We start from the raw sequence: 13900 nt of genomic DNA, 5'->3' as shown, positions 1-13900 counted from the left end.
CTAAAAATCTGTCAGGGGTAATAAAAAACTGCTTCGCTACTTAAATTTAACTCTGTTTTTCCATAAAGTTATTTATATACTTTACTACATTCTTTATCATCTAAATTGGATACCAGAATGAAACAGTCTATAAAGCTTTATATAGTCATAAGCTCAGACAGTTCTAAGTCACACACACAGGAATGTACCACATCAATCACCAAAATTTTGATCATCACACTTCTGACAGAAGCAAAAAAAACCAAAACCCACCCCAAATTAGTCTTTTGCTTTACAAGAAAGACCAATTACTAAACAATAAATTTTTTAAGGTAGTATTTCTAAATGGTTGTTTCTAGAAGGGCCTTTTCTTTACTCTCCTCAGTGAACAAAATTAAGTTTTTAATAATGAATTGTGTAACTTCTGTGCACAAAAAAAAGCACTCAGCACAATAGAAGGATTCTGTAAAATGAAGAAAAATACACACAATGAAACTATTCAATAAGCCTACATCAGGATATGCTGGTGTATTGCAGGGTTTAGCCCAGAGTGAATATAAACTACTTTCTAAGTATCTGGCATCTTTTTTCCCCTTGTTTTGAACAGCTTTGGCACTCAAGTAAATTGCAAGAGAGTCTTAAGACAGCTATCACAACAGACATACAGAAATGAATCAACAAAAAACAGTTGATGGGATGATGCCTTCTATGGCCTTCAGAGGTGCCTGTCCTCATAACACCCAAGTTAATGAATTACTGAGAAAGAAGACTTTTATTCTGTGATCTGAAAAAAACCCTGACATGTGGGTAAACTTGCACCCTTAACACAAAGATTGTACTTTCTTATTTAGCCTCCAGAAACTGTGTTAGTTCAGAAGCAAAATAACGTATTTCAGTAGCAGGCATGATCTACCCTCATGTGCCTAATCTAAAAATAAGGACAACTCTTGAGAATGAGTAGGAACATGAGAACAAATTTAACTGTGGAAAATGACCACGGAAGAGGAACAGTAGTTTAATTCAAAGTGACAGCCACAACTTCACAACAGATGAGAAAATTCCTACTTAGCGAATTATAATGCTTTCCAGGTTACTTGGTCTGATGGCTTCAGTAGCCTCAAATAATCTGAACCCAAATACAATTGATGATTTTTTCACAGATCTGAGAGAGAGGTTGGAATAGTATCAATTAATAAACAGAAACCAGTCTCCCACACTTGAGTTACTGACATGAAAAAGTTACCCTTCCAAACAATACTGCCTGTAATTTGCTTCAGTCTTTCAAATATGTATTTCATGACACCGAAACCTTTTAGAATTTTATTTTCTATTATTCTAATCGAAGTATCTTTGGAAAGATTCTATCATCATCCCCCTTCCACATAGCACAATAAAACAAAATTGCTTTTTGATAGCATTTTGCTCTCACTGATATATTATTATAATGGGCAATTAAATGCATGCCTGGGTGAGAGAATGACCACGACAAGGAATGGGAAAATTGTAGAAATTCATTGCTGTTTTTTCTTGTTTAAAAAGCTACAACACATCATCACAGAAATAAGAGGTCACGAATGAGGTACTGTAAACCAGACTGATGCTGCCAAGAACAGAGAAAAGTAAAAGCATTGCAGAATCATGAGTTAATGTCTGGTAGACCTATCATACAGCAAAATACTTAAACTAAGGCTATGTGGTTTACAAAGCCAAAGAAGTTATATAATAACATAATAATGGTTAATAAATATCTAAAGCCTTTCTGCATGAGTGAAGAAGTGTTTTGGTACTTATTACACTGATGTTATTCTACTATTTATTTCTTGTTCATATTTCCCGATCACCTTTCTATACTGCAGTCTGCAATATAAAAAGATTAATTTAAGCATCTGGAACACAAATTAGATGACCTTACTCTGGGGAAAAAAAGATCCATACTTCAATGCAAATTGCAAAATGAGTTGTTGGAGATGCAATTCAGGAAAGTCATGAGCTCCCAGTCCCCTCTTCCTGCGTGCTTCATGTAATTTTATCCAATGACTGTTTAATGTAAAATGAATAAACAGTTACCAAGAACAAAGATTACAACTGTAGAGAGATTGCCAGAGCAATGCCCTCATCTCTTAACAGCTAAATAACTATCTCTGCTTCCCCAAGTCACACGGGGCCTGCTTCCAGAAGGAAATATGTGTGGATCTGAATCCTTTAAACTTGAAGAATGCTCAGAATTCAAGTGACCCCCTATTCATTAATGAAATCATAAGAACTGCATGAATCATCTACCACATTTTAAAGAGTTTGGACACCAAAGGACCTACGGCACCGTTTACATTCAGATCATACCCCTGCAAAGCTGCATAGAGAAATTAAAGCATTCAACACATTTTCAGAAACTCTACTTAAAGTCTCTACAACCAGAATCATTTACCTGCAGATCAGAGAGCCGGAACGACTCCTGTTCCTGCGAGTCTTCCACGAGGTAAAAACTACACACACCGTGTTAGATTTGTGATATTCAACAAGGTATCCAAGCCATTCAGTTTAAGACATAGTAATAAAGTGGTCACCATCCACATGGGCACATGAGCATTTTGGTTTGATTCAGGAGTACACTTTTGAAATTATTCTTCTGATTATGCCCACCTACCACATCCTTTGTTTTTCACCATACAGCGTTACCAGACCACGCTTGCTCTCAGCCAACACTAAAACAGATGCTGTTCACCTACCAGTCCACAGGACTGCAGCATAGCCAGAATAAAGTAAAACCTCTTAAAATACCCAAAGTCAACAATTGCTTTGTTCTACAAGTATGCTACTGCTGTGCTGTAGTACTTGCTAAGCTGGACATAAGCCTATGTCTCTGAGGATTTGGGTCCATCCTGAGTTTTTTCTCAGTGCACTGTGTAGATCGCTTTAAAAGAAGTTGGTCAGGTCTGACAGTAAGTCCTCTGTCTTCAACATTCCATCTATCCCAGAAAAAACGCCAGGGAAAAATTTTTCTGCTACTTTTGGACCTTTATTTTAGACCCCAATGCTGTGTAGATACAGAAATCACTGACAGCATGATGACAGATTTGAATTTGTTCTTCAGGGAGGGTCTTGGCACTGCTGTCTTATGGAGTAACAGCTCTCGTGAACCACAGAATAACAGATATTTAAATGACTGAGCCTATGACATACCGTGTTCAAGTGCAGGAGAGGAATGAGCATACCCAGGTGCTCCACACAAAAAAAGTCATACTTCTAAGAATATCCCTAGAACTAGTCTCAGATTAGCACTTTATTTAAAATTATTTAAAAAAAAAAAGAATCTGTATAAAGTTGCAATTCACCTCTAAAATAAAAACTAAAATCCAGCCCCTATCAAAAGAAAAAAAAGTTATTCTGATGAATTGTTTTAAAGCAAATCTATTAAATCAAGCCATTAACCACTTACATATTCTAAAATATTCTGTATGCACAGCACTGAAATGTATTTTTGTGTAAAGTACTATTGATTGTTTCAATCTACACCTAAATAAATTAATTTTGGTATGAAACAAAGAAAATATAATATACTTGGATTAAAACAAAATACTATCCAATGAACAACAGGTATAGGAACACAAATTATTTATCAAAGAAAACTTACATCTAGTAGTGTGTGAAGATGCTGATCCTGGAAAACACTGTGAAGAAAATCTAAGTCTTTTTCACTGCAGTCTGTAAGTGCATGAATTTCTTCCAGGCTGTCCAGCACCTGTGAAACTGCTCCTATGGGGCAATAAACAGGGAAAAAAAGAGAATAAAAAATCAATAAAGCAAAGACTCATGGTAAACTGAACTTTGGAAGAGGAAACTTTCACTTCATCTGGTACAACTGGAACAGGAACTTGAAAAAGCTGGAGTTTTTACAGGAAAAACTCACTGAATAAACTCTACATATATCAACAGTCCTCATATATAGTGTAATTATACACAAGAAATGGTTTAACAGGAAAGAGTTTAAAACCTGATTTTATTAAGCTTAGCTTTGTTCTATTTTAGCCTGTTTTCCAATGATGCCTTATGAAGTGACTTGGATTATGGGCCTGTCCTCACCATTCTTACCCCAACCTTTCCTCCTTCGCTTTTTGAACTGCTGGCTGATTTCAAATACATATTGTAACACTTTGAAACATCAGTAAAACTGATTTTGAAAAAAAAAAAAAAAAAATTGAAACAGAAAAATTTTGAAAGAACCAATGTTTTCATGAATTCTTTTAAAATCAGCATCTGGATACAGGAGGGAAGAGAAAGACCTGACTGCTGTGTCCTCCAGAGGACAAAAAAGGGCTGTAACAGGAGCTCTGGGTTTTGTTCTATTTGTTCTGCTGGTCTGGTTACCTCAGCCCCAGTTATAGCACTTCCTGCTTTTTGACCAGTGCATTGTTTGGGGTCACAGGAAGATGGGGATGGGGGTGAAAAGAAAAGAAAGAGCTATGGAGACAAAAGAAGAGGAATGGAAGGCTTTATGGAAGGTGGAAGTCCATGAGGAGAGCTGAACTCACAGCAGGGGAGGACACAGAAACATAACACAAATCCATAGTAAACCAGCCCACAGTGGTTCTGTTTGAAACAACTTGTTTTAAAAACCAGGTATCAGTGGTGGCTGCCACCTGTGTGCACGACTAGAATGACAACTTTGACTTATCCAAACACCCACAGACCATGTCTTCAGTTTTGCCACAGGAGTATAAACATCTGAAAAGAGGACAGCACATCCAGTCTGCATAGAACGCTGGTGTCTGACAGTGAAATGCTGAATGCTTTTCCATAAATAAATTCTTAATTCAGGACACAGAATTCTGCCCATTCATTACTTCACTACTCTCATCAATACATTTATTCTGTTTACTTACTTGTTTGCCAGTGTCCTTTTGATAAGTTAAATAATATTTGTGCTGTATTTCTTGAAATTCCATACTCCACTGCATGAAAAATTCTTACCAGCCTTCCTTAACTCAAACTCTTGTGTATTGTATTTTCAGAACATAACAAAAACAAAAACCCTAATGCCCTCTTAACTACACAAGAAAACAAGTTAAATTAACTTATTTCTCCGAAAACCCTAAAAAACTGGAATAAACATAACAAAATACACAAAAACCTACTGTACTAGACTTGCAACCTCATGGCTTAGAAGGATGAGTAAGATGCAAATCTAGAAACTACTGCATCACATTTAGTACAAATCTCAGCCTGGGATTCTCCTCACAATTCCCTGTACACCAAGGCTTGAGAACCACAGCACTCCTCTCACTCACAACTCACAGCTCAGGAGCAATAAGACTTCTTAGCTCTCCCCCTTTAAGTGTGTCTGACTACTTATAGCCAATTGATGAACTAATTTATGTTCCTTTTAAAAAATTGTGGCTGCCAGCAAATAAAATGAATGGTTTGACTCATATTAGTTGCTGTGCATGAGGTTGGGTGCGCTGAAAAAAGAGAAAAACCTGCCTCCCGTTTGGTAAGTGAAAAAGCTGCTCAGCTGAAAGGAACCTCCCATATTCCTCTGCCAGAGAGACAGCAGGAAACCTGAGAAAATACAGGGTCTGGGAATCTGCTGGTAAGAGGATGGAGAGATCAGAGAGCTCAGCCTCAATGGCAAGGAATAAAAACATTACCTAGGGATCCAAAAGGGACTGCACTGTTTTCTCTGCATTTTCAGAATGTCAGTTTAAGGTTCATGAACTTAAGAGATCTCCACGCCTGAAGCAAAGTGTTGGACTCTCCAGAATGCAGTTGGCAGAAGGAAATTTATTTGATTTCTCTTTTATTTCTACTTTCGTCATGCTCAGAGTTTAAATTATTTCATTTTCTAGCAAAACTTTGCTTTCTGGGTTCAAAGCCCTTTCTGTGTACTTGGGAGTATTTAAGGAAAAACTCATGAGAAGATTCACTTCAGAGGCTTGGATATCTTAAGAGTCTCTAATACTGCAGAGTGTTGCTCATAACCACTATAACTTGAGCCAAAACCAGAACCAATGAGAAGTCTGTTCAAAGTTGTCTGCAGAGCTGTACTAGTGTGAAACACCAAATGCTCTGGGCCATCATGTTCTTTACTTGACAGTATTAAATTGCAAATTTTATTTTGAGGGCTTTGAAATAGAAATAAGTTATGATTTTTTCTAATGTTTGCATCTCAACAACCTCTTCGATATTTGGGAATTCCAAAACATTAAGCTTTGATCATTAGTTTTGTTTTTATTTTTCCTTTTGTCCGTTGGCCACACTGAATAGATGACTGCAAAAGGAAGTTTCTGAGAATGTCCTTAAGGAATTTTATGAGAAATTCTGACAGTGACTTTGCTAATCCCTCAAAACCACAGTTCTACCTTATGCTTTTTTTTTTTAGCTATGATCTTATGGTGCATCTACTGCCAAGCCTTTCATGCATTTACAGATAACGTGTCACCTGCACGAGAAAATGGCACAGCAGCAATACACTGACAGCATGTTACTGCATAAAAAAAAGTGATAGAACAATTTACAGGCATTTTTGTGAACACCTAAACTGTTAAATCTGGTTAAAAAAAAGCTTCAAAGTGCCTTTCAGAAGAGTTTTAAAATAAAAAAAAAACTACATAAAATAAAATTAACCAACCTTTACAGCACAACTGTTTCTGAAAAGATTCATGTTCTATCATATTTAAGCTAAATTTCCAACCTTTGGGGAAGTATGAAAGCAGTCAGTAATTATAATTAAAGCTTGTATCCTCTTGAAATAGGATTTAATCTCCTTTCAACATTGCAAATGCACCCATTTTAGCCTCAGCACAGATGATAAAGGAAGGATTTAAGTGGGTTATTACACAGTCATACAAGCTAAAAGCTCAGATTTCTCCTAGTCTGTAGCAGTTACAGACAGAATCTATAAATATGAAAATCAGAATGCATAAACATCAGTAAGGAAGGAAAAATAAGGAAGTTGACTAACTAGAATGTCTGTGTTAATTTGTTTTATAAAATTCCCTAAAGTAAACTTCATTAGAAAATGCTGCTCACTGCCTCAGAATTTTCAAGTAGCCACAACCACTTGGGTAAGATGAATTTCACCCTGGACCTTAAATCACTATAAAAATAAGTGCACACATGATTGCACAGGAAAGGTTGCAATTCCAGTGACACAAATAGAAGTCTCTTCTCTGAAGAAATAGTAACACAATTGACATCAAACTTGATTCTCTGAGAAAAGACTCTGGGCCATGCACATAACCTTGTCTCTCCTAAATACCTAAAAAAGGATGGCTGCAACTATTCACAGTTTCTTTGGGGCTACCAGCTATGAAAAGTTGAAAACTATGGGCTCTCATATATTACAAAGAAGAAAAATCACATCAGAATGCTTATGACAGTCTCCTGCAGTCAGTACTAGTACAGTAAATGCTTTTACAGTCAGTGGAATTACTTCTAAGAGGATAGAGATGAGTTCAGCAGCTTTCTGCCTACAGATCTATTATTTATCAGAAAGCATATTTGCTTTACAAGGCAAAAAATCTCTTTGCCCAGTGCATAATCAAAGTTATCACAGGTAATTCGTGCAGGTTCTGTTACCTCATTTATGGAGATGGCCATTCAGAAATAGTCCTCTCTTACAGCTGAATTCCATCTCTAGACTCTTTGCAGTTCTCATACGGTGCTCTTAGTACCACCTGAAGGTGGTATGGATTCTGGTTCATCCAGCTGGGAGCAGGCAAAGCTTTGGTAACACAGTGTTGTTATTACAACATGACATCCAGATATTCTGGTCTGGAACAGGTGGTTTGACCAGAGAAACTGAACTTTAAAGTATGGAGGAGTTGCTTGGTCCTCTCGAGAGAGGAGAGTAAAAGACAACTTTAAGTACTATCCCAAGAATAGCCTACATATTCTCCAGTACTCATATGTCTCCCTCCACCACAAAACACCCCCAAAGTTTGCTTTCCTGAGGCTCAGCACACCAGGCAGGTACAAGTGGCTTCCTGCGTTGTGTAAGAGGCAGCACAGAGAATCTGGGGCTTTTTCACGTGATCTGCAACAGTGTCTGACTGAATCAGTGTTAAGATAAAGAGACTCATGTATTGCTGCAAAATGCAGACTACATTCTGACTGCAAACACATTCTGAGAGAGGGTAAAAGAATTTTTGGTTTATTTTTTAATACGGAAGATTACAAATGCCCATTTAAGTCTTGGTCAGTCATAAACCCTCTTCTGACTAAAGAAAATGTTTTAGAGGAAGTCTGACATTTTTAAATACAAATCTATAAACCTGTGACCTTTTTGCCAGTCTCCTGCAGTTAGTATGCCAGGAAATAACTCTGCAGAAGAACTTATAATAACCATTATAATAATAGCATGTTTTTATTAAAGAGACACTGACAAAATCTAAAACCCCTTAGATTTGTAGAACCATATAAATTGAAGTTCCTGCCACTTATTTCTATCCTATTCATTATTTATTCACTATTTTTCATGTTGTGTAAAAATATAAGTAACGATGTCTTGAAGATTTTACAGTGGTTTTTAACTGACTAACTAAGGCTTTGCTGTTTATACAACTTCTTTATATATCACAATTCAGTCCTTATGGCAGTCAATCTAAAATCAACAGAAGCTGATTTCTCTTGGCTGCCTTCTCATGTGCAGCTGCTGAAATGAAACTAAAATCACTTCTGGCTCTTAAAGCACAGGCATTTCAGAAGGCAGGATTCACATTTCACTTTGTGAAGTCATCTGATGCTAGTACATACAGCAAGGACAGAAGAAAAACCACCTGAAATGGTTAGTTTTTAGAGAGATCAAATGTTAGAGTCACTGGATACAATCTCAAAAAAAAAAAAAAGGGGGCAAAAAAAAGAGCATGGGCATTATTATAGAAGTGCAGACCTTTCCACTACTTGTACTGATTCTTAGATTAAGAGGAAGCCAACTGAGTACCAGATGCTCTTCATCACTTTAATCAGCATCTGCAAAGATCACTGCAGTTGAGATGCCTCTAATCTCACCCAGTAATTTGTTTGCTCTTTGCTGTTCACTGTGTTCCAGAGCAACGAACTCTGCAAGGACAGATGACAGCCAAAGCAGGTGAATATCTATGAGCATAATAGTTTAAAATAAGGTGGGGAGATACATGTGTCACATATACACAGCACTGTAATTAAAATGAAAGCCAAAGAAGGACTCCATCCTTCTCAAATCTGAGCTATCTAAGTGTTTAATGGCTTCCTCCTTCTTGAACAGAAAACAAACAGCCAAGTGTAAACACCTTATAAATCTACAAATAGGTTCCTACATGCACACAGTTCTCTGAATGCTACTGGGAAGCAAACAAGGCAGTAATAATATATATATTTATGTATACACATATACTATGTGTTTATATCTATATACAAAACAATCAGGAAGACTCTAGGGAGAGAACTGAAAAGATGGAGGTTTATAGAGATGACAGTGAAAATGCAGTTGGTGCAATGGAAGGGTATTGGGATTTACATCTAAATCAAAGAAAGTAAGAACACCTATGGAATACAAGAAGGGAAAGAAAGGCATGTAAAAGTCAGAAAGGCAACCAAAGAAAGATGCAAGAGAGAAAATCAGGGAGAAAGAGGAAAAGACTAAACAAAGAAAAAAATTTAAAAGAAGAGGAAAAAACCCCAGTAAACAAAAGATAAAGTGTTCCCAAACAGAAGGAGGAATGCAGAGGAGTGCACTGTAGATGGAGAAACAAAAAGGGAGGGGGGAAGGGGAAGTGGAGGGGGAGAGAGCGAAGAGGGTGGGAGAAACTGATGCCTGGTTTTGAGGATGCCTTCCTTTTATTCTGCATGCACAGGGACAGTGTGCCATGCATGTCTCCAGACTCGAGAACTTCACACAAAGCTTGCCAATCCTTTTTCCCAGCTATTCCTCACTGTAAAACTAGTCAGATATGAAAGAAAGGCAGCTGAGCATGTTGGTAAAGAAATATGCGGTGAGAAGGTACTGGTTTTGTTGCTTTTCAGACCAGACCTACACGTTACCTACACGGGGAGGACAAGGAACAACTTCCCTCACAACCTGTAAGATCAAAAGAATAAACCAAATAACAACCACCACAAAATCCATGACTTTGATCAGAAATGGAGACAAATGTGTCTTGCTTCCATGACCTATGAGTGAAGAAGAGCTGTTTAGCCTACAAGTCTTAAAGTGCAGCTGGAAACCCCCCACTTTTCACAGCTTGTTTTTGGAGATGCTGAATTCGTTGTTTTTGAAATGGCTGTGGTTTGTATCAAAGGGTCTAGAATTTCACACCTTCTCCTCTGTCTAGTACAGTCTGCAGGTTTTAGAAGAGCTTGCACTTTCAGTCTCTCATGGTGTGTACAGTTAAGCTGCAGCAGAACCTCCTCCCTACGTATCAATAACATTCCTTCGTTGAGGAGACACATATTGGATAGTTATTTAAATCAGGTGTATGCATATACACAGTGCATATGCATATATTGTGTATTACATCAACATAGAAGGATCAAGAAAGTTCATGCAAACATAGAGCAAGAATATAATATATGATTAATATTACAGTATATGCTTGGTGTTAAGAGAAAAAAGCCCATTAGTCCATGAAGACAATTTCGGAACGAAAACGCAAACCTCAAACATTTTATGCTTTATTACTTTAATGAAAATTAGATTTTATTTCAGTTGTGTTGCAAATATTAAATATTGTGGGGGGGAGAGAAACTAAACAGGTAATTTTAATACTGCCTCTACACTAGAATCTTCAGAATCCCCTGGAAATCATAATATTTCTGCTTAATTATACTGTCAATTCTATTATACCAAAGACAGGTTTAGTCAAATCCATACAGGCTAATTTTTTTTTTTTTTTGAACAGGCAGTATTAAAACTGAAAAATAGCAAAGAGAAGCAAAGAAAGCAGATTTTTTTTTTTTTTAAACATGCAAAGCCACACACCATAGCTGAATGATATGCCTTAAAGGAAAACAAAGGGATACCTACTTTCTGCTGCTAGAAGTCCTAGTAGGAAGGCAGCGTTTGGACAAACAACAAACAGTATGAAGATTTCATCACAAGCTTTATAAAGCTGCATCCTAGCACACTACTTTAGCCACAAAATAGTATGAACAAAGTCACAAGGACCCCCACCCATTTCTTTTAATATGGTTTCCACATGTGAAGCAAATGGCACTCGCAGGCTGGGATGGGAGGAAAAAACCACTTGGCATTGGGAAGGCAGCACGTCTATGCAGTGTCAGATATCTGTAATACCACACTTCTCCCAGTGTTGACTAAACTATGTTAAAAAACTCATGGACAAAAAAAAAGAGATGTCTAGTAAAAAGGTGAACTGATAAACTAATTCAACATACTGCAAACGACGCAAACTGATATCAAATTAATACACTTATACTTACTAAGAAGAATTTAGCAGTTACATTGAAATCAAAAGTTTCAGTGAGAGCCATTATGAGAACCATTCAGAAATATAAGCACCTTATCATTGCTTTTAATTAACAGTGTCTTCACGTACTTGTTTTAAAATTTGAACATGCCAGAACAAAGAATAAATAGCTGAAAAAATCATAAAGATAATAATGGAGTATTGGAAACATGCAAACTCATGATCTCAAAACTGATAGTTTTGCTTGTAACACTAGAGAAGGAATAAATAACAGTAAATTATAAGGTGAATGTAATTTTTTTTTCAAGCACTCATACTTTAAAATGTTACAATTCGCCTTGCAAATATTTACAAAATCAGGGGTAATGTTTTTTAATATATGGGCTTATATTGCCCATATTTCAGGGAATCAATCCCCTAAATCAATCCCCTAAAATTACTAACTACTCGAACTTGTGAGTTCAGTAGTTCCACGTAGTGATCTTACAACTCGGCCATACATGTGTTGTTTGATCTCACTCTGAAAGACCAACAGCTTCAGCCTTTTTCCCATTATTACCACTTTCAAATTTGAAAATCAAAAGCTCACGTTGTTAAAAACTTCCCACTTGACGTGACAGTAATACAGAGTCCAACCAGTTAGAACAAGAATTTCAGTTTACATACAGCGACCCTGAGACAAAATACCACAACGCATTTGCGAAAATGCCAAACGAAGTCAGTGCCCTGCAGTTTGAGAACACAAGGCAGAGGCACTGAAGTGGCCTCAGAGTGGCTGCTTCCTGTGCAACTGTTTGTGGCAAAAAAGTCACTCTGAAAAACCTGCTAGTCACACTTCAGTAAATGTGTGCTATAGACCAAGCAAATCAAGCAGATGTTATGGAGTAACAAACCCCCTTTAACCAAAGGGTAAGGTTTGCTTTAGTCTAAAAGCCAGTTATGCAGTTTTCCAAAGGCTACGGACTACCCACTGGCTTAACTCCAACACTGACTTGGTAGCTCTGAAAATGTGGCCACAAAAAGGTTTTGGAAATGCAAAGTAATAAAAAAACCTTTGGATTTATTGGTTTTTCGAACTGTTGGCCCGAAAACTTGAACATTTTAAATCTACTTAAAATTCCAAAGTAACCTAAATGGCTTTCCTGAATCTAGCTTCCCAAGGCAAAATGTCAAACAATTCCACAGCCTTTCCTTGGGCTGCCACCGAATGGGGGAAGCTGAAGAAGCAAAGGGAGGGAAAATGAAATGCTTTATACACTGTTGATGTTCATTCTTCAGCCTGAGGTGCTGTTATCAACTCACTTGAAAACTACACGTTCCTACTCTCTGTTTGGGGCCAAATGGTCAGCTTGTGACAGAAGTAGAGGAAATCCTGTCTTGAGGTAATGTGTGATCATGAGATAGGAGGGCCAGGGCGCAGGGCAGGAAAGGGGAAGGGCAGCAGACTGAATTTCTCTGGCAGCCAATGTACTTCATGGTCCACTTCAAATACTTTCTACTGGGCCAATTTTTCTCCTGTGTCAGATTTAGCCTGTAGGGCTGCTGATTGCGAACTGCTGATTTATGTCTGTTTCAGCATATTAAAAATATCCAAAACATTTGTTGCCTTGGGAAATAAACATTTTACAATGCCCTGAAAACGGGCAACCCGAAAGTCAAATGTTTTACATTCTAGGAAAAAAAAGAACGCTTGCAAGAAGCTTGTCAGTCAGTTGAGTTGTTTACTTATCACCAGTAACCTTCTACTTTAAAAATACTTACCTAATTTAAAAAAAAAAAAAATTAAAAGCCTTTATCATGCTCTTTCAAAATTCAGCAAGACTGATTGCTCCCATGTTACCAACAGAATGATAGCAGGATGAAGTTAAGATCTTCAGAGGATGGTTGCTGATGAAAAAGGAAACCAACCACCCAGAACAAGCGGTGGGAACCAAGAATTATCCAAACTCTGTACAAATTAAAGGAAGATGTGTACAGAAAAATACCTGGTTGACTTTAAATGGAATTTATCTCTGTTCATTCCCATTTAATGTAGTTGAGCAATTTGCTGACCATCACTGGAAAGCTCTCTAACAAGAATATCCTTTGTGATTCTGCATCTACAAAGGCCATCTGACTTGCTACTTATAGAACCTTCATATCCCAGTCTAATATTCTAAGAAGATGCTCAAAGGTTCCAGCAATCCCAAGTTCACTGAACTTTGAGGGAGAACACCTCTAGATTAATTTGGAAAAAAGACAGAACTGAAATTTTCTGTGTTTGGAACAACCTGGAGTGCAGGATACATAATCTGCATAACCTAACAAGCATTTATATTTCTGTATGAGAAATATCTCTGAACGAGTTCCACATTTGCCTATTTCCAACAAATCATTTAATTGCAATAATAAGCCTAATGAAATTTTATGGGAGGATTAAACAGGCAACAACACTTAAAATATTAAACACTCTTCATTAGAGTTTATGATCTGGAATAACATTTTATGAGATGTCGGGAAGGAAATTTAAATTACCTTAA

General features: G+C 37.1%; 1 protein-coding gene across 11 annotated transcripts in view; it reads right to left on the bottom strand.

The window, feature by feature from the left end:
* CASK (calcium/calmodulin dependent serine protein kinase) overlaps positions 1 to 13900 on the bottom strand; it is a 199356-nt gene that overhangs the window by 53778 nt on the left and 131678 nt on the right. For 8 of the 11 annotated variants that reach the window (XM_027883008.1, XM_027883100.1, XM_027883270.1 and 5 more), the window contains 2 exons: positions 10979 to 10996; positions 3611 to 3732 (listed from right to left, as the gene is read on the bottom strand). In XM_027883008.1, the coding sequence (XP_027738809.1) occupies positions 3611 to 3732; positions 10979 to 10996 (140 nt within the window). The remainder of the gene's footprint in view (positions 1 to 3610; positions 3733 to 10978; positions 10997 to 13900) is intronic. The other 3 variants (XM_027883783.1, XM_027883189.1, XM_027883614.1) reach the window with 1 other exon arrangement.

The sequence above is a fragment of the Empidonax traillii genome, unplaced genomic scaffold (genome assembly GCF_003031625.1).
Source record: "Empidonax traillii isolate 1590-97213 ecotype Southwest subspecies unplaced genomic scaffold, ASM303162v1 scaffold1:size7828297, whole genome shotgun sequence".
NCBI classification, from domain to species: Eukaryota; Metazoa; Chordata; class Aves; order Passeriformes; family Tyrannidae; genus Empidonax; species Empidonax traillii.
The sequence above is the reverse complement of the archived record's forward strand: the minus strand, read 5'-3'. Positions and strand labels throughout refer to the sequence as shown.